This window comes from Carcharodon carcharias, chromosome 13, assembly GCF_017639515.1.
Source record: "Carcharodon carcharias isolate sCarCar2 chromosome 13, sCarCar2.pri, whole genome shotgun sequence".
Taxonomy (NCBI): domain Eukaryota; kingdom Metazoa; phylum Chordata; class Chondrichthyes; order Lamniformes; family Lamnidae; genus Carcharodon; species Carcharodon carcharias.
This window is the reverse complement of record NC_054479.1, coordinates 21,192,134-21,212,933: the sequence shown is the minus strand read 5'-3', so window position 1 is coordinate 21,212,933 and position 20,800 is coordinate 21,192,134. Positions and strand designations below refer to the sequence as shown.

General features: G+C 45.5%; 1 protein-coding gene across 4 annotated transcripts in view; it reads right to left on the bottom strand.

The window, feature by feature from the left end:
- Positions 1–733: 733 nt before the first annotated feature.
- Positions 734–20,800, bottom strand: part of smtnb (smoothelin b) — a 416,118-nt gene continuing 396,051 nt past the window's right edge. For 2 of the 4 annotated variants that reach the window (XM_041203609.1, XM_041203612.1), the window contains 2 exons: positions 20,387–20,552; positions 1,298–1,414 (listed from right to left, as the gene is read on the bottom strand). In XM_041203609.1, the coding sequence (XP_041059543.1) occupies positions 20,405–20,552 (148 nt within the window). In that variant the 3' untranslated portion in view covers positions 1,298–1,414; positions 20,387–20,404. Of the gene's footprint in view, positions 1,415–20,386; positions 20,553–20,800 lie in introns of all 4 variants that reach the window. The other 2 variants (XM_041203610.1, XM_041203611.1) reach the window with 1 other exon arrangement.

The window sequence follows — 20,800 nt, the reverse complement described above, 5'->3', positions numbered from 1 at the left end:
TGTAGCACTTCCAACTGAAGCTCCAGCTGAAATTAGCTAACTCAGAATACATAGAAAACTAAATTGTGTACTAATAGTTCCAAAGCAGCACTGCTTAATATGATTGAGGCCAGTAACTTAAGAATATGAATCACATAGTGAAAGAATGTGACTGGCTCTCTGGATCAATAAATTCCATAGATGGACACACACTTGTTACACTTTGCTTGAATGTAAAGGAAGCTGTTCATTTACGCTTTGCAGCAAGCCAGCATCCGTACCCTGGTGTCTGTATATTTTATATTCTCTCAGAGACCCAGGCATGAGGACAGCTATATTATTAGAATATCTATTAAAATTAACCAGTATTTTGATTGCTACAAGGAATGCCATCTCTTTTTATTACAACTAAATGATGCACATACTTCCTTTGGTCTCACCAATGCACAATTTGTTTTCGTAGATGTGAACCATAAAAAATATAACCTGAAAACAAATTCCAATTGTACAATTTAGAAATAACCCTGACAACAAATTGACCAGATTCTATGGCATGCTACCCGAATCTGGGCCAGGTGAGGTGAAGTGGGGAGAGCACCAGGGGGAGGGGGAGGGGGAGGGGGAGGAGGGAGAGAGGGGGAGGAGAGATAGAGGGGGGGAAAGGGGAGCAGAGAGAGGGGGAGCAGAGAGAGAGAGGGGGCGGGAGAGGGAGGAGAGGCCGGAAAGGGGGCGAGGGGGGCGAGAGAGAGAGGGGGGTTGCGAGAGAGAGAGAGAGCAAGGGAGGGAACGAGAGAGAGAGAGAGTGAGAGAGGGGTGATAGAAAGAGCGAGAGAGAGAAAAATACTGGTGTGTTGTTGCATCAAAATTCCAAATCAAGATCTACAATCATTAGATTTGCTTGATTATGCCCAAGTTTTCTTTCCCTTATCTTAAAAGTTGTTTTGTGGCCTCAGGACATTAACTCAGTGCTGCAATATGCCTATCTCTTTGCAAATATGTATGTGGATAAATATATAATATAAAAGGCTCTCAGTATATTTATAAGCTGATTTTTTACTGATTTGGAAATAGAAATGGTCATGTACTATGATTCTACAATATACACTAAGTAGACAATTCATTACCCTGACATCTCCATCCTGTCTTGATGCATAAAGAAAATCAAACTCCCAAAGCGTAAATGCAGCCCACAGTGACTCACATATATATATGTTTTCTGACAACTGTCTCAAAACATAAGCATGCTGTGGATTGATTTTTGTTTAAAACAGAAAGACAAGACATTTTGGCTTCCATCTCCCAACTCTGTTACTCGTACCTCCGCAGATGATTATACAGGGACTGTACATAAGTGAAGACGCACTTGGGATCAGGTCTTTTGCCCATTATCATCATATCCTCTACCTCAATCAGGGGATCACAGGAAGCTATCTGTCTGCAATGAGAAAATATAGATAAAGCAGATTACATCAAAATAACGCTTTGAACTATAAAATGCTGTGAAATTAATACTTAAAAAATAATTTTCTTTATTCTCTCTTGTGCCATACACTATCTTTCATCCCATTTGATGGGTGGACCTTTACCAATGTCGGAATGTTAGAGTATTAGATGGAGAGCAATGATGCTCTCGGAGAATCCTCATCCACTTCGTTATTCTTAATAATAGAGGAAGGAGAAAAGATATAGACACTGACCTGGTGGAAATCACTGGAGCAAGACAAAATATATTTTAAAATCCCAGTTCACTATAACCTTTCCGAGGATTGTCACCTTGCTGTGGTGGAGAGGCTTGCATGCCCCCAATGAACCCGAGAGCGGTGCCGTCTGAAGCTTATTTATTTCAAGAGGACTAGAATATAAAAGCAGGAATGTGCTATGGAGGCTTTATAACGCTCTGATCAGACCACATTTAGAATATTGTGCGCAATTTTGGGCCCGTATCTCAGGAAGAATGTTCTGGCCCTGGAGAGGGTCCAGAGGAGGTTCACGAGAACGATCCCAGGAATGAAATGCTTAACATATGAGGAACGTTTGAGGACTGGGTCTATACTCAATAGAGTTTAGAAGGATGAGGGGGGATCTGATTGAAACTTACAGAATACTGAAAGGCCTGGATAGAGTGGACATGGGGAAGATGTTTCCATTAGTAGGACCCGAGGGCACAGCCTCAGAGTAAAGGGAAGACCTTTTAGAACAGAGATGAGGAGAAACTTCTTTATCCAGAGAGTGGTGAATCTATGGAATTCATTGTCACAGAAGGCTGTGGAGGCCAGATCATTGAGTGTATTTAAGACCGAGATAGATAGATTCTTGATTGGTAAGGGGATCAAAGGTTACGGGGAGAAGCGGGAGAATGGGGTTGAGAAACTTATCAGCCATGATTGAATGACAGAGCAGACTCAATGGGCCGAATGGCCTAATTTCTGCTCCTATGTCTTATGGTCTCATGGTCTCATGCTCCTGGTAGGGTGTCCCATGGTGGTAAGGTTGAGGGGGAAGTTCCAGACAAAGAACGATCCAAGAAGTCCTCAATAGTAGCGCATGCAGAGTAGAACTGTGGCCCCAATGGCTGCAAAGAGCAAGTGGCCCCAGTCGTCATAGTCCACCACGCCAGTGAATCCAGCCACCAACTATCAACACCGTGTGGAACCCGGCTACATACTGGAGTCCCCACGCTAAACTACACCATGAGCAGGCCTCTGTCAGGCAAAAAGCCCTGTGGCGATGGAGAGTTGGCGACAGGGGCAGGCTGTAATAACTGGAGGCCCCCAGACAAGATTCTGCACACACGCAGCGGATGTGTGATAGTCGTCAGGCACCTGTGTCAGGATAGGGGTGCCTTTAGGCAATGCATCTGAGCAGTCCTCTTCATGATACCCTGAATCGGGAGGGGGCTAGAAAAGGTGCCACAAAAATCGGCTGTCCCATTTCTCCAGGCTGGGAAACTGCACCCTGCAGGATCATCACCTCTGCAGTTGCCAGATGCCTGAAAACTGCCTCCCTTGGCTGGTTCTCTTCTCATGGCTCTCTGTTGGCCAATGCTCAGAGAGTGGCCAAAGGGAAAGGTATAAGGATACAACTCAAGGTCACCTTAAAGCACGGAAACATTAGCACTACTGAATGGGAGGAGAATGCTGTCAATCGCTTGGCATGGCACCACCATGGTCCATCAAGACACAAGCCACACTGAGGCTCAGCGATTTGACAGCGAGGTGAAATGGTGGCATTAGAGGGAGCAGGAGGAAGCCAACCTGGGGCTGTGATTTCCACACCCTTGCACAACAACATGCCCCCACTGCAGAAGAACATGTGGATCCAGATTTGGGCTCCTCAGTCACCTGAAGTCTCACCAAGCCTGATGGACGGCATCCTCGATTCCGAGGGACCACCAACAACCAGGGCCAGTGCTTTAGTTAGGAGGAAAAACTAGATATTTGGGACTCAGAATGAAAAAAAATTGGTTTAATGAAGCAGAGAAAGTAGAGAAATGTCACAAGGCACCTCATAGAGGTGTAAATCAAACAAAAATGGAAGCTTAGCCAAAGGAGCTGATATTAGGGTCTAGATCACTAAAGGGACAACCGTCAACAGTGTGTTCACTAAGTAGTATTTTATGTGAAATATTTCATTAACTGCTAGTGCATAAGTGACAGATTACTGGCAAAAGACTCAAGTTAGGAGCTCAAAATCCAGAATAATTAACGTCTACCATTCATTAGCACCATAAAAGGAAAATTGATTCCACATACAAAACCTTGTGGCAAATTTATTTACATTTACAATTCCAGCAAACAAAGTCAATTTAAGTAAAGAAATGCCAGACCAATGGATATTTCTGTCCAACATGCACCACTTTTAGTGCATTCAGTTTTCCTGAAGCTAAATAATAAGTGAGGAATGCTGTGCTCTAATGAAATCTGTGGCCATTTCACTGGTTACCCTGCCATAACTGAAAAGGATGAAAAGCTGATGCTTTTCCTTGCAAGATTCAGTGTTTATTGCTTTCATACTATCACCATTTTAGTTTGGATTCCTGATCCTCATAGAAGACATGCAGGTCTTTGACTGGAATTTTTTGCTCCCATTGGTGGTGGGCTTCATGGCGGGTGGGGCGGGGTGGGGTGGGAGAGAATTCAGCAGGAGGAGCAGAAATCGGTTTCATGCCAGCGACAAATCACAGTGGGATCATTAGATGGTGTCCGCCATGGCAGATTGTGAATCCCGCTGGAGGCCGACGTAAACCTGATTTGCATCCTGCTAATGGGATGCAAAGTAACGCCTGACAGGAATTATCCCTTCACATCAAATTTACCTCCCATGTCGGTGTGACTTACGACTGCCTTTAAAAGGTATGCACCTGGCGGGCTGAACTTCAAGGGGAACTCGGAGGTGAGCGTACACAACCTTACCCAGTGCTCACAGGGATCGCCCATAGGACATCACGGAAGAGGCACTATGTATTTGGCGGGGGGGGCACAGGCAAGACTCTTTTTCCTGACTGGCTTTCAATGCGGTGTTGGGGCAAGGGCTCCAGTGCGGGTGGGGCTGGTGGCGGGGGGGGGAGGGGGGGGGCAAGGCAGCACAGACTGAAAGAAGTACACAGGCACATGCTGGGGAGTTGGTAGGGGAGTGTGGAGGGTGAGAGAAGCAGCCATGCACTTGTCAAAAGTGAGCATTCTTCCGCACCTGAGACCGTTCAGCAGCAGCTCCATTGACATGTTTGGAGCTGGGTCTCTGAAGCATTTCTGCTCACTCAAGCAACTAAAAAATATGAACTTTCCACCCCTCAAGCACAGAACTGCAAATTAATGTGTCTTTTAGGGGGCTGCAGAACAATTCGACGACTAGGCAAGTTGTACAATCTTCTTGTGAAAGATGGCCATGGTGCAGTCATTGGTGGAGGTGCTCAGAGCCCCTTGCAATGTCTTTAATCCAGTTTGGACCAGTATCTCTCATGGATCAAGCTAACAGCGCATCCTTGCAGTACGTGTTAGGAGAATGCCTGTGCATTAGCTGAGAGCACAGCATATAGTTGAGTGGCCGAAGCTGCTGCCAATCGGTCAAGTGAAGTGGGGTGTAGGTGGGTGGGATTTTGGATAGCCATGAAGCACACTACACTCTGGCCATCCAAGTGGTGACCAGCATTCTCCGGCATGGGTGAAGGGGCCTTGAGGCTTAACCGAGAGAGGCCCTTAGGACACATGTGCTAACCCACACGTCTCTCTCTTTGATCCTGCAGGATCAAACATCAGGATCATGGAGCCTGGTGATCTAGCGGTGTGCCTCAAAGCTTACAGGGAGCAGAGGAGGAGGAGAAGAGTGCAACGGAGTCACTTGACTTGCCAATGGGAGGAACACCACCCTCAAAATGAAGGTGCAGCAGGGCCTCCTGCGCACGCAGCTGAAGATCCACAGCAAGCCGTCACTCGAGGGTGTTTCGCTAGGCCCAGGGTCTATAGATGACTCACATCATTCCTGCAGGTGACTGAGAACCAGTGTCGCTGAAGACTGCACATGTCTAGTGAACTGGTCAGTCACATATGTCACCTGCTGCAGAATTTGGCACCATGGGGACATGGAGAGCATCCACTGCCAGTGGTCGTGAAAGTGATCATGGTGCTCAACTTTTATGTCAGTGGCTCCTTCCAGAGCTCAACAGGTGACCTTGTGTGGGATCTCGCAAGACTCCACGCACAAGTGCATCTAGAAGTTAACGGAGGTCATTTTTGTGAAGGCACAGAACTTTGTGCATTTCGACCGGTATCAGGCAAGCCAGGAAGCAAGAGCTCTGGGATTTGCACAGATCTCTGGTTTTCCACAGATGCAGGGTGCCATCGACTGCACTCACATGGTGTTTAGATCTCCATGGCAGCAAGTAGTTAACTACATCAACCACAAGGACTTCTACTCGCTGAATGTTCAAATGGTCTGCGACCACCACAAACGCATCCTAAAGGTCTGCACATGATTCCTAGGGAGCTTCCATTGCTTTTACATCCTCAGCAGGTGTCAGACCCCTGACATCTTCCAGGGTCCACAGAGGCTGCCGGGTTGGCTCCTTGGAGACAAGGGCTGATGAGGCCCATGTGGCTGTAGCAGAGAGATGGTATAATGACGGTCATGCTGGGACCCACACAAAACAATAGACATATTGAAATAAGGTTCCGGTGCCTAGACAGATCAGGTGGAGCACTGCAATACAGTTCCCAGAGGGCGTTGTGCATCATTGAACTTACTGCGCTACACAACCTGGCGCTGCTATGAGGGGAGGACCTGGCTGAGTAGGAGTTGGAAGAGCTGCACATCTCCTCCGATATGAAGGACATCTAAGGGGATGATGGCGATGAGGTCCTCGAAGGTGAGGATCCCGGCGATGAGGCCATCACACTGGCCAGATGAGGCAGGCACACTCATGAGGCCCTAATAACCACAGGTTTCGTGAAAGATGATGACGAGATCTGGTGAGGACAGTCCTGACATCCTCACTGTGCATTTGTGGCTGACGGCAGTTCACATATCCTCAGTGCGTGGGCTCATGTCATGGAGACACAGTGGAAGACCTAATAATTGCAAGATTCCAGGGGGATGATGACTACAAGCAGTGAGTACACTCCACAGAGGCGACGTGAAGATCTACGAATGCGACTCCTGTTTGGCTGAAAGCAGTTTGCTTGCACTCTGTGATGAGGGTCATATCCTGGATCGCAGCTGTGAAGCTTTAAGTGCACCTGATTGTTTGGCAGCTTCATCACCTCCCCCGTTCAAGACCACACCGTCATCAGTTGCAGATGCTGAAGAGATGGGGGGGCCAGCCCCACTGCAAAGGTGCTGAGAGCACACAGAGAATGATGGAACTTGGTAACGCCTGCCCACGATATTATGGCAGCAATGACAAGCACCATCGAGGTGCAGGCATCACTGATATGTCTAGTGAGCATGAAGCCGGACCATCACTTTGCTCTGAAGGTTACAACACTGCATAGGGAAGAGGCCCTAGACTGAGCCACTTGCCTTTACCTTGTGTAGGAACCAAGGTTTCACATCTGAATGACACGAACACTGCTCATCATAACAAAGAGCCATAGACAAGGAGACATTATTGGGAGTTTATTTAAAATAGTGAACGTTATGTACAAGTGATTAATACCTGTGGCCACGCAATGCAACTACATCTTCTTAACTTGGTTTAATTGGTTTTAACTTGAAAGAGTTACATCTTCTTAACCTTTCTAACACTGCTACTGCATCTTGGTGCTCCCCGGCATCCACAGTGAAGGTGGAGGCAGCCTACTGACTGCTACGCCCTGCTGTCTGTGATGACTTTGGCAGGTGTCTCTGGAGGGTCAAGACCTGGAGGGACCCGGCCAGCTTTGGGTATCCTGCTGTGGGCCAGGTGCATCCTCCTTGGCCTGTTGAGCTGGAGGTGATGGGGTCACAGAAAAAGGGGATCTGGATCGGCCAGACATTCCCCAATGGGTGGGACTGTCCTGGGTGGATGGCCCCTGAATGTCAAGCTGCTCATCCTCCTCCCTATGGGTGACCGAAGCCCCTGGCTGACTCCTTGAGAAGAAGGGGAAGCTGGAGTGAGATTGAGCTTCATCACGTTGACACTGTTGGAGGCCAATTATGGCATCAGCAATGGAGTTCAGCCCAAGCAGCAGTGCAGGACTGATGTCCTGGACCAAGGTCTCCATGGTGGCCGCCATCATGCCAGTGTTGAGCTTGGTGGATCAGCATGGTGGCGCTATCACCTCAGACTGAAGGTGGTTGGACTCCTCCCTTGTCCCTTACAATCTGAGGAGTGCATCAGACATCTCTCCCTGATGCTCCCATGATAGTTTTTACAGCTACAAAAACAGATTGAGGACCAAGTCCAGAGGCTCATCATCTGACTTGGACTCAGCAGATTCCTTGCCCCCAGGGGTCATCTGAGTGCCGGCGACCTCGGATACCCCTGTCTCCAACTGCTGTAGAGCAGATTGTGTGCTGCACACACCAGGTTGTGATCCCAAGGCTGCTCTATACCTAGGTCCCACCAACCTAGCTAGCAGAGGGTGTGGGTCAGCACTGTGACAGGTTTTCAAAGGTGCTGCCCTCAGGGTTATCTGAGGTGCTCTCAGTGCTGGAGTCGGGGTCAAGGTTGCCTGAGGGCAACATGTTAGATATGCCTAGGAGAGAAAGTAAAGATTATTACTTCTTGGCAGCCTCATGTGGATACCTGGCATTGACCTCACCATCACTGCAGGAATGGTCGACGTCCTCTCTGGCCAGCTATAAAGCACAATTCTCTAACAGGGTGAGGAACCTGATGTCCAGTCTGGGACCTCTCCTGTTGATTGTGCGTGATCTTGTCTTGCATAAAGACAGATGGAGAGAGATGGGGAGAGTTTGTGCAAGGCACGTGCCAGGCCAAATGAGAAAGATGCCAGACATGCATGTGTGCTGAGTGAAGCCATGGACAAGATGAGGAGGCAGTCTCCAGAGGAGACGAAGCCAGATGGAGATGTGAGGGTGTGTGTGAGAGGGTGAGTGGTGATGTCCCTTGAGCTGGCGGTGAGTGAGATGCCAGTCAATGTGTGATGGGCTTGCGAGCATGTGAGTTTACAGCGATGCAGCACTGGATGGCCAACCTTCTGTGTGCACTGTTGGCACTGATCACCACTGCCTCTGCCTCCCGAGCCAGAGTGGAAGTAATGAGAAGGCTGAAGAAATCTCAATTCTTATACAAATCTTTGATGCAGTACTTAGACCTAGTGGTTAATCTTCCAATTTTTGATAAGTATCTGATTTGAGTTTTGGGGGTGAAAGTCAAATGGGTGTAGAAGGAAATATGAGTTAAGAATTTCAGTTTAGAGAATAAGTAACTGCATTCAAGGTACTTTAATATCTTTAACGTAGCTGTCTATTTAAGATTGAGTGTGGTTATCAGTATTCATGTTCTTCAATTTGTTTTATAAAATTCTTTTGAGTTAAACTGAATATTGTTGGTTCATTCTTTTAGTAAATAGATTTTTGGATTTTCAAACAAAAAAAATGTTACTGGTCTCTATGAGATCATAACAATATTTCTATAAAGAAATTTAATTTCCAGTGCACATGTTACAAATTGGTACAGATATAAAAAGAGAGTTAATTAATTCCTGCTGGTGTTCTGCTTTTCCCTGACCAAAGGGACTGCGGAGTTGCCAATATACAGAAAAGTCCTTCAGCCTCCAGTTGGTCTTAGCACATGCACATGTAGAACAAATCACTATAGAGAATATCCAAGTGCTGGTCTACATGGACACGCCAAAGCTTCATCTTAGCAGCTAAGCATTATAATCATGTCCTAAATGCTAGAATTCCCAAAAACAACACTACAGAGGATCACCTTCTTCTTATTTAGGTCTCTACCTGAAAGCAGGTACTACCCACAGTGCCACGGTAAGGCAAAGAGGGAGGTCTCAAATCCACCCCAGTCAGAACGAGGATCAAATCCTGTGTTGAAGACACCAATCTGATCCACACCGGCCATCTAACCAACCATTCCCCCCAAGGAGTCCAAGTTGCTATGGCAACATGCACTTTTACATGGATGTTGTAGTCTGGAGCTATGATTAGTGATGGCAGAGGCTCTAATTTTCTTTCCATCACACGGCTGACCAGGAATCTCTCCCCTTCTTACTGCCTGCCATTGGCATATGTTAGAAGAATCTATAAGTTGATATCAACCTGTTTGGCCATGCACCTTCCTTGGCCATGAAGTCCTGGAGTGGAGTTGAACCCAGAGCTTCTGGCTCAAAGGCAAGGGTAATACCCACTGTGCCACAAGTCCTCCAAGGGGGTCAACTTCTCATCACTCCTGAAGATGCTGACCTGTGCTGGCATACGGTTCCACAGGCACTGACCAGCCTGCCATTCCTCACCCGAATAACTATTCTTCATGCGCAAGTTCCATTGAGGTTACCCAAACTCATGCCTACCCACTGTGCCCGTATGGACATTTTTGCATAGGGGTCACTAGATAATTATGAGGAACACCAAATCTCACTAACTTTCCCCTTCTACTAATTGAAGCACCTCAGCTGCCATCCTGGCAAAGGTCAGCTATTTGGGCAGAGGATCATACCAGTGATGTATATGAGTCAGTTTCACACAATTCAGTAAATCTATTAGGGCAGAAATTTGTTTGCATTTCAGAGTTTTCAGGTACTAAATTGGTATTCTGCAGACCGATTTCATGGTCTTTCACCAGAAGCGTGCACAAAATGTAACCACAGTCATGTTGGTTAAAGTACCTCTTGGACAGTCCTGACAGCCACCTGAAATAAACACTGGGCTCATTAAAATATTTAAGCAGAGGTCTTGTGCTTTAATTAAAACTCTTCCAGGAAACTATGTTTGGAGACTTCTTATTGACTCATTCTTAAGCAGGAAAACATGACACAAATGCTCAGGGATCAGGCTAGAACAGTGCAATTTAAAGGGAACCCCACTTCCATTAAAGTACTGGGCAATCTCAAACAGTCTAACTTTTGAGAACCCAGCTGCAGACTGCTACTCCTCAACATCAGCTTGCAAAGTCTGAGATAGCTGGCCATGTGGAACCAACAAAGGTCCTGGGTCAGAAGCTGGCAGGGAACCAGACATCTTGTTGTCCTGAGGGAGGGCAGCAGAAGGATCTCCTATGACTTCAATGCCAATGTCATAAGGTTGTGCCTGAAGACTCTCATGACTTATATGAGAAGAGTGAAGGAGTGTAGAGATCCTTTGGAAGCTCTCCACATTCTAATCCATGTTTTCTTTCATGGATTGAAAATTTGAGGAGATGCTGTATCCCAGCTATGCAACAGTCTAAACTTTCAGTGAAACTGTCACAGCTGTCACCAGAGGCTCCATCATTGTGGACTTCACTGCAGTGTTCACAGAACTACCAACCTGTTCTACAGTTTTTTCAAAGTCCTGCTTGACAACTCAGCACACCACTATGCCACAGTGATCAAGTTTGCTGGTAGGCTGCCCACTGCACTCAAAAGACCCTAGTCTATAGAAATTAGTCCTTCACTGTAGGCTGTACCCTTGACATCTTCATCTTTGTCCTCACACCAGGGCTAGGATGAAAGCTCTCCCTCCATCATGCTGCTTCCTGGGCCATCCCATTCCACTGCCTATGACCCTGTGTACCAGTGATGCTTTTATGAGCTGACGTCACCTTTAAAAATACAAATAAGGCAGCATTTTTCCAGGTCCTAGGTCATTGAGTTGGGTTCAGGGGCAAGTGGGATGGGATAGTTCCAGAAATTGACAACGGATCTAAATCCTGGTGATCCTGTCCTTTCTGGCCTTTCCTGGGGTGGCACTGAAGGTGAGCAAGGTACCTCTTTGGAATTGTCGGGTAAGTAATAAAGAAGTTGTTGCGATTGTTAGGAAGCCAATTATGAGCTGCTTGAGTCTGGATCCTGGATTTTCCATCCCGATCTGTCATCAACTTGCCAGGTTCACTAAGGTGAGTCCACAGTGGAAAAAAACTTCTTCAGTGAAATTTTTAAAAACTGAACAGCTGCAGCCATGGCCATTGCAAGACTACTGTTCAAAGCACTTCTTCTCTCAAAGAGTGCCTGCACTGACTGATAGGAAGTAATTTCATCTGTGTGGCACTTCACTCACCTTCAGCTGCAGTTATGCGCTCCCAACCTTCACCATGGCATGGGAGCAATTTAAGCAGCTCCACCTTTCACCTTTGTTGAGGGTCAAGAACAGAGGCCACACCACTGCCAGCTATTCCAGCAGCAGCAGGATCACCACACCAGCTGCCTTCTCCTCAGCCACATGTCCCTCCACAGACCAGATGGGATCGAGACCAAGATCCAGCTAGGAGGTGAGACTCCCAACACAGGGATTAAAGGCAGAAAATCATCTCTATCAACATAACTTGAGTCCCATTGTCTCAAGGACCCAGGCTCTCATGGCAGGCCACTGCGGACATCTACAGCCTCCTGGAAGAAGGCCTCCTTCCCAGTAGAGCAGGTGGGCATGAATTGGCAAAGGTCAGCAAAGGGCCTGTCACCAGAGGGCATGGCGCGCATCGACCCAGATCTCTTCCTCTCACCAGGTTTTGTGCTCTTTCCTGCAAGTAGAAAAGGCAAAGAGGTGCAAGTCGATATAATGGCTTGAGGGGATGGATGGGCATCATTTGTCAAGGATTGCAGTGAGATATGAATCTGAGAGGGCAATAGGCAGAGGGTGAGTATGAGTAGCTCAAGTGGCTGTGAGAAGTACCTGGGGAAAAAGGAATAAGTGGAGCTGCATGGTGTGTTGATCTGAGGAATGCTCTGCAGGAGAATGCTGGGCAAGTTAGAGTGTGGGGCTTGACACCTGAAAGTGTTATGTTGCTCATCTGTCATGCTCACCTGAGGTCCTAGATCCTCTTGCTGGACTTTTTCCAGGTTGGAGGGACCACATACTGATGTTCACTTCCACCACACCTGCTTGGTCAGAGAGGTTCTCCTCTTCCTCCTGTCCTTGGTAGAGCTCATCTCACTGTCATCCCTCAGATACTACAGAAGGACTACCAGGCAAGAGTGAGGGGCCTGGGGAGCAGCCAAGTCTCCTCTCCATTCATGTGGTTGCTGCAGGCTCCAAGTGCTGGTAAGCTTTTCTTACCTATGCCATGGTCCCTTTAATTGGAAGACATTGCTTTGACAGAATGGAAGCATCATCCTGCCCACCCTCCCTAACTGGTCTGGGAATCTGGAAGTGGGGTCACAATTAGTTTATTCTGTAAAGAGCAACCACTGGCCACTCCAATCAGAGAGTCAGGTTCCAGACCCGAAATGGTCCCACAGTTCTGGCAGGGCCTAAGGTGCTCAGATTCCACCCATATTGCCAGTTTTTGAGATGGTGATTACAAAGATTGTTGAGTGACACCATGGTCATCATGAGTGCTGCCCGCTTCAATTACCTCAGCCTCTGGGTATGCTGCATTTGCTTCACCTGAAAGTGAAGCGAAGAACAAGGATTATCCTTTAGTGTCAAGTATAAGCAGAGATTGGCGAGTGGCTTCTGAAAGCAGCTGCATTCTTTCAGGCATAACTATGTGAATATGAGAAGAGAAAGAGTGCAAGATGGACAAGTGCTCTGCAAGTGCGCTGGTCGTGGTCTAGTAAGATACTTCGTGGTGTGCATAGCAAGACCAAATATCGGTGCTTGTGTTTGAAGGTTAGTAGAGAGGAGGTAAAAGCAATGATGGTGAGGATAGTAGGGGATGCAGAGTATGGCAATGGACCATATAAGGTCAATTGCTGTATGCTGCAATGAATGCTGCACCTGAGAAGCAGTGTACCCTTGACCTGTCATTTTGAAAACATGTCTTCCAGTTGCCTGCAGCCAAAGTATACCTTTAAAAGTTTCCTGTTGCCTTTAAATGAGGTCAGAAATACTCAAGCCCCCAATAGGATGAACAGCGAATGAACAGTGCGGGTGGTAGCCCACCTATTTCGTGATAATGAGGGGCTCTCACAAATTTGATTTCCTAGTTCAGCCACGTGATTAGGTGTATGCTGTCAGCACAACACCAAGTTTGGGTCCAAAACAGGCTGATACAGATTTCCACCCCATCAATTGAGCCATCAGGGCAGCTGGAACTATGCCCTATATTTTTCTTTTGTAAAGACAGGCATTGGAATTTGATAAGGGTAGTTTTACAAATAAGAAACTAAGAAAGTAGCACAGCACTTAAAAAATAAATCCTTCTAATTTATTTTTGGCAGGAAACAAATTCATTAATATAACTGCAACCTTCCTTTTAAAGTCATAATGTGCAGGACTCAAAGGCATATTGTGATCATTGCCTCATAGAAGAAACACCATATAAAGTCAATGTTTACAGCACACAAAGGCAGTGACCTTCAAAAGTTGGAATAGTTCACAGATGCCTGTTAATTTTCTTGACAGAAAAACTTAACTTGTAATTTTTTTAAACATAAAACATACACAATCATTGATTGCAGCAATAACAAGATGTCAGGGGCTGTGGAAAATCTTTTCAATAAAGTGGCTTCAGTTTTGTACACTGTTTAGTAGCCAAGGAGACGCATGCTGCTTCACAAACAGACTGCTATATTAATGTAAACCTTAGCTCAACCCTTCCCCCATTGTTATTTTCAAATTCAAGCCAAAATATGATGTAACCTAGCTTAAGGCTAACGCATCATTGACTGCCTGCATTGTTTGACAAGCAAACTCTCATCACTGGATGATATGACTTATCCAAATTGTGATAATTAACAAAAACATATTGTAAAAAAAATGCAGTAAAACATAATTTATATAATACACACAGAATAGAGTGAGTTGACTTTAAAAGGAGCACTCCAAGAGCCCTACAGCACAGCAAGAGGCATACCAGCCAGTTTCTGCTGTACTTCACTAGAGCTATCCAAAACTAATTCCAAAGCCCTGCCCTCTCTATTCTCTTAGTAATAATTTTCAATTGATCTCATTACTGACTCCCTTAATAAAGAGAAACAACTTGTACAACATAGAATAAATGGGGAAGGACTATCAAAAACCTAAACCTTTTGTAAGACCGCTCTACTCAATGATATTCTCTCATTCCTGGTATCAGTCCACACCATATATTTTCTAGACTTAATGTCCTTTTTATAGTAGGGTGCTCTAAAATGCATACAGTATTATAAAAAGGGCTCTGCCAATGTCTGTAGAAACTAATCATCACCTAATTACTCTTGCTGCTATTTCTAAAACCCAAAATGCTAATAGCTTATCTATGGTTTTATCAATCTGTACTCATGCTTTCACGGAATTATGTATTTGGCTCCCTAGGTCATTCCATTATCTACCCCTTCTGCATCGTTCTTTTTAGCTTATTACTTGAATTCATTGCTTTTCTTCCCAAAATACATTGGGCAGAATTTTCCGTGCCCACTGGCTTTGGGCGTGTTTGACAGTATGAGCGGACGATATGACAGGAAGGCCAAAAATCAGTTTCACAACGTCATGCAATTGTCCGCTCTGCCTTCCAATGGCGGGCCACGTTTCCCACCATCGAACATCGGGAACCACGTTGTAATATATCTGCATATCATTATAAGCCCAGCTCGCTGGAAGCATCCCCCACGCTGGATCATCTGAGCACATCGATTGCATGCAAGGGCTGCACTGCGGTTGAGGTGACTTGGTGATGGTAGTGCACAAGCACCTGCTGGGTGGGGGGAAGTGAAGTGGCCCCGTATTAGGGAAACCTTGTATAAAGTAATCATTCCTCCACAGCTGAGACAGTTCAGACAAAGCCACATTGACATGCTTGGAGTTGGGCCTCTAGTTTATCTGCCCACTCAAGAAACACAGAGGTATAAAATTGCCATCAAATGCTCCTGAACCTTTCACCCCTTGAGCACAGACTACCACCTTATGAGAGTTTTAGTGGACTGTAGAACAGTTGGACGAGTGGACACGTTGTAACAGTCTCCTTGTTAAAGCCGGCCATGGAGCAATCACTGGTGGAGGTGCTCACAGCCCCTTGCAATGTCATAATTCAGGTTTGGACCAGTCTCTCCTATGATTGAAGCTAACAGTGCAGCCTTGCAGTGCAGGTTAGGAGAATGCTTGCGCTAGAGCTGAGAGCACGGCATGCAGTCCAGTGGGCAAAGCTATTGCCAACTGGTCAGGTGGAGCAGGGCAGAGGTAGGTGGGGTCTCGTGTAGACATGCAGCGCACTAAATTCTGGCCATCCAAGTGGTGGCCAACACTCTCTGGGAAGTGCTAAGGGACCTTCAGACTTCATCAAGAGGGGTTCTTAGAACACCCAAGCTAACCCATGCGGCCCTTTCTTTCATCCAGCAGCAGTGCAACATCAGGAGCATGGAACCTGATGACCTAGCTGTATGGCTTATGGCATACAGGTAAGGAGATGAAGGAGAAGAGAGCGACCGAGGCCCCTGACTGGGCAGAGGGAAGAGCAGCAGCCTCAGGAAGAAGGGATGGCTGGGGCTCCTGCACACACTGCTGAAGTGCCACAGCGAGCAGTCGCTGTTCAGCACCTAGCTAGACCCAGGGTCTATAGACGCCGCCTTTCATTCCTGCAGATGACCAAGAACCAGTGTCGCTGAAGACTGTGCATGCCCAGGGAACTGGTCAGTGACATCTGCCAGCTGCTGCAGGATTCGGCACGATGGGGACATGGAAGACATCCACTGCCCACAGCCATAAAAGTGATTTCGCCATTCATTTTTATGCCAGTGGCTCCTTTCAGGGCTCCACAGGTGACCTCTGTGGGATATCGCAAGCCTCCATCCACAAATGCATCCATGAAGTCATGGATTCCATCTTCACGAAGGCACACAATTTTGTGCATTTTTCCTGGGACCAGAAAAGCCAGGATGCAAGAGTGATGGGATTTGCCCAGATCTTAGGTTTCCCACAGGTGCAGGGTGCCATTGGCTGCACCCATGTGGCGCTCAGATCTCCGTCGCAACAAGCCATCAACAATGTCAACTAGAGGCCTTCCATTCGCTGAGTGTTCAGCTGTAGTGCGACCACCACAAATGCATCCCTTAGGTCTGCACACGGGTCCCAGGGAACGTCCACAACTCCTACATTCTCAGTCGGTCTCATGTGTGGGTGCTGAGTGGTTGCATGGACGGGATGAGGACAATGAAGGAGTGTATGAGAGAGTGCATGGTGATGACCCTTGAACTGGCAGTGAGTGAAGGCCCAGTCGATGTGTGATGGGTGTGAGAGTGTGTGAATTGAGAGTGATGAGAAGAGTGACATCCTCGTGGAATGGGGATCATCATTCATTCTCTTTCTGCACTAGGTGGCTGGCCTCTTTTGCAGGACTTGGCACTGACCACCACTGCCACCACCTCCCATGCTGGATTGGTGATGTTGCTGCCCCTCCTGCAGCCAGACTGGGGGTAGAGGACATCACGGCAGGCCTCCACTACATCCAAAAGGCGCTCGAGGAACGTGTTGTTAAACCATGGGGGTGCTGCAGTCTTCTTGCATTTCGGGGCCATGTCTTCTTTGCAGCAGTTCTTGTCTGGGAGCACTGAGAGGTGTTCACTTTAAATATGACACCCGGTGTGAGGAAGTGGCGAGGTGATAGCATGGCGGGTGAATGGGAGCCTGCCTGCCATCAAAATGGCATGTTTCCCGGGAATGCATTTTAATGAGGTGGGATAGGCTGATACAGCATGAAAAGCCGCCATTGAGGCTGGCGGGTAAAACGTCCTTTTTCCCACCTGCTACCACACTTGGTGCAAATCTGGGACGATTCCACCCATTATCTCAAGCTTCTCTGCATTAAATCGCATTTGCCACCAGTCTGCACATTAATTCAACCTGTGCCCTCCTAAAGTCTTTCACAGACTCCTTCATTATTATATCAGCAAACTTTAATCTTGTACTCCTTATACCCAAGTCAAATCATCTATCTATCTATCCATCTGGAACAAAAGTGGGCCCAGTATTGATGCCTGGGTTACTCCACTTCCATCTTTTCCACAGTGCAGGCAAAACTCATTAAATCTAATCGAATGTTTATTGACTGTCAACCAACCTTCTATCCATTCTACTATAGAAGTTTGAATCTTTGTAACAAGCCACCTGTGAGGAACCTTATTAAATGCTTTCTGAAACTGTTTGTATTATGCCCTCTACCGATGATTTGGCTTTTCTTTTAGTGCAATACACCCAAGTGATAGGTATACCTCCACATTTCAAACATTCTACACACAGTGTACCAGAAATTATGTTGAAGGGATCGGTGATCAATTAAATCATTGACCCTTTAGAAACTACTTGCGGAAATGAGTGGTTTTCCCAGTAGCTTTCCAATTAGAAAGCAAAAGGACACAAGAGAGGAGGGATAACAAGTCAGGGGGAGGGAAATGTTCTTTTCTTTAAACTGGCATTAGTTCACAAAGCTAAACTGTTATACATTTATGTGTATAATAATGCTATACTGAAAAGTATAACGGAATGTATAAATTAGTAAATTTTCACCATTATGGTACAGTTTACATCTGGACCCTTAGTTTAGTTCCTGCTTTTTAAAAATTCTTTGATTTTTTTAGGTGCTTTTGTACCTATTGAATCACTGAACGAACCATTAAATGAGTCTGTAGCATAAAGGTTTACAAAGTATTTGCATGTATATAGGCTAGAATGAGATCCTAACCAGAGTACCAACTTGATACAGTAAACTTAAGAGCCACGTATTTTTCCATAATGTAGCCTAAATTGAAATGAAATTATGTAATTTAACCAGTATTTTCATATCGACATGGTGGAAATTCTTTGCTTCTGTTTTTTTTCCCTTCATTACCTTCTGATCTTGTTTCATGCTGGCACACTTTCATGAGTGTTGGCAGCCATCTGATATTTGCCCAAATGGTTGTTTTTTTATGATTACCTAACTCAGCCGATCTAGATTCAGATTTTTGATCTACAAGGGAGTCGAGGATTATGGGGGTGGTGGGGAGGCAGGAAAGTGAAGTTAAGGCCACAATTAAATCAGCCATGATTTTTTTGAATGGCAGAGCAGATTTGAGGGGCCAAATGACATACTCCTCCTTTTTCTTATGTTCTCATATGCCAGAGAAGATGGTATAATGGGTAGTACGAATATAATTGAGTTATTTTAAACAAAGGTGTGCCCTTTGCTAACAGCAATTAGTCAGTACACAGAAGTAACTGCATCCTTATATTCTGGTACAAATATAAACAGGGATCTCAAGGTAAATTATTTAAAAATTAGGTCCTAGATCATGAACTGTTACTTAATAACAAAGTTTAATCCCCAGCTAAAGCATGAACTTTTTTTCAAAAAGGCAAATTAAAATTACCTTTAAGTACAGCATGGATTAATAGTGTGGATTAAAACAACAGGAATTTCAAAAGGGCAAGTAAGTTGCAGACTTTTTTCAATCCAATCTTGAAATATTTCAGTAGCAGAAATATATTTCCTGCTTTTTTCATTATTTGAAATTCCATACACAGTAATATTCAACGAGCTTCACATACAGATGGTATTCAAGGACAAATGACTTGTTAGCCGCAAAAGCACTTGTGTGTGAGTTTGCATTGACATTTTTCCCATACTTATTTTTTCCTTTATTCCAGTGCCACACCATGGAAATTCCTCCTGCTTTTATCATAGGTTATGTTCTTAAATATGAGTTATAATTAATGAGCCTGATTTGCAACTGTTCCCTCACAAAAAATGTAATTTGAAAGAGCTGAGACAGAGGAGAACAAAAAGTGAAGGTCAACGTGTCTTGCTATTTTTAAGACAAGCCTAATTGAAGCTTTGATAGATCTTTTTGCCCCATTCTATAAGGAGACATGCCACTGATTGAGCTGCCAGACTCCTCCTTCTCAATAACACAGCTCAGCTACTTGAAAAGACACCAACACCTCAGCTGAGATCAGGAGCAAAACAATGAATAAGTAACATGTGGGAAAACTTTAAATAACATTCAGAATCAAACTGTTTTATTGAAATTCTGTCAAGAATTAGGGAGAGCATGAGACAGTGGGTTGAATTATTCGAGGTACTAAATTTCTCACCCACTCCCCCAGCTAAAAAGTCAGAAGGGAGCCCACTGAGGAGAACACCGGCTATTCTGCAGCCAAATAACTGCCAGCTAGCCATTAATAGGCTGGAGGCAGGATTGCTGTCCTTCTGGACTGGAAAGACCCGCCTCAGAGAGCTGTCAGTCAATTAGAAGCCAGCATCTCTCCAGTACTTGAAGACAGAGGCTTGCGGCATTGGATCAAGATTTGGGTCAGTGTTTGGGTGTCTTGCCAGGTACCAAGCTGACAGGTCAAGGTGAGGGGGGCAGGGAGCTGGGGTTTGAGAGACCATGGTGAAAGGACAACCTTGGGGTGGGGGTTTGGCCCTCTGATTGATCCACAGGGCCCGTTAAGGAGGACACCCCTACCAGCCCATGCAGGAAGGTTCTCCTCTGTATTTAACATGCCCCCTGCCTTCAAACTCATCAGCGGGAAACACTAAATCTAGCCCAGTGAAACGTGAATATAGTAGAAATGCAATGAAACAAGTATATTTTCATCATAAAAATAAAACATCACATTCTGCGAAGCCGCATGAGCTAGATTCAGAGAAATATAAACAGATATAGAGAGATAAATAATTAAAGAGGGCCAAGCATTTATTGCCTTTCTAAAGTTCCTTTATACCACTCCCAAAATAATGGAAGAGAGAGAACAATTGCATCCTTAAAAACCAAAACTCAGGAGCAGTACAGCATCAAACAGGGAGAAGTTCAAAGAATAGTTAAAGTTAATAAGAAAAATTTGGATAGGGCAGAAAAATAAAGAACTTACTTTTACCAAAGTCTGCTAAGGCCTAAAATTTCTAAATCAGATAAGGTCTCACCCTTCACTCCGTTAATCCCTAGGAGGAGGTTTTGGTTTTAACCAGACCCTTCTGCACCAGACAGCGATAATATTCCTGAATGTAAGTGTAAACACATTTCCAGTCGGGTTCCTTCATCCGCACCATATCTTCCACATCCAGTAGCTGTGGGCAGTCAGCATGCTTCCTATGGGACCAGAGAGAGGGTCAAACAAGAGAGGAGACGGGACACAACAGGGAACAGAAGGAGAGAGGGAGAAAAAAAAAAAGCAAGAAAAAAAAACAAAAAACATAAATTACATTCTTCAGTGACATACAATGAACGAAAAGAAAAATCATGCTTCATGATACAGAACATCAATAACATTGTGCTCAATATGCATCCATTGAACATGGAATGCAGCACATGACATGAATACAATAACTACATTAAAA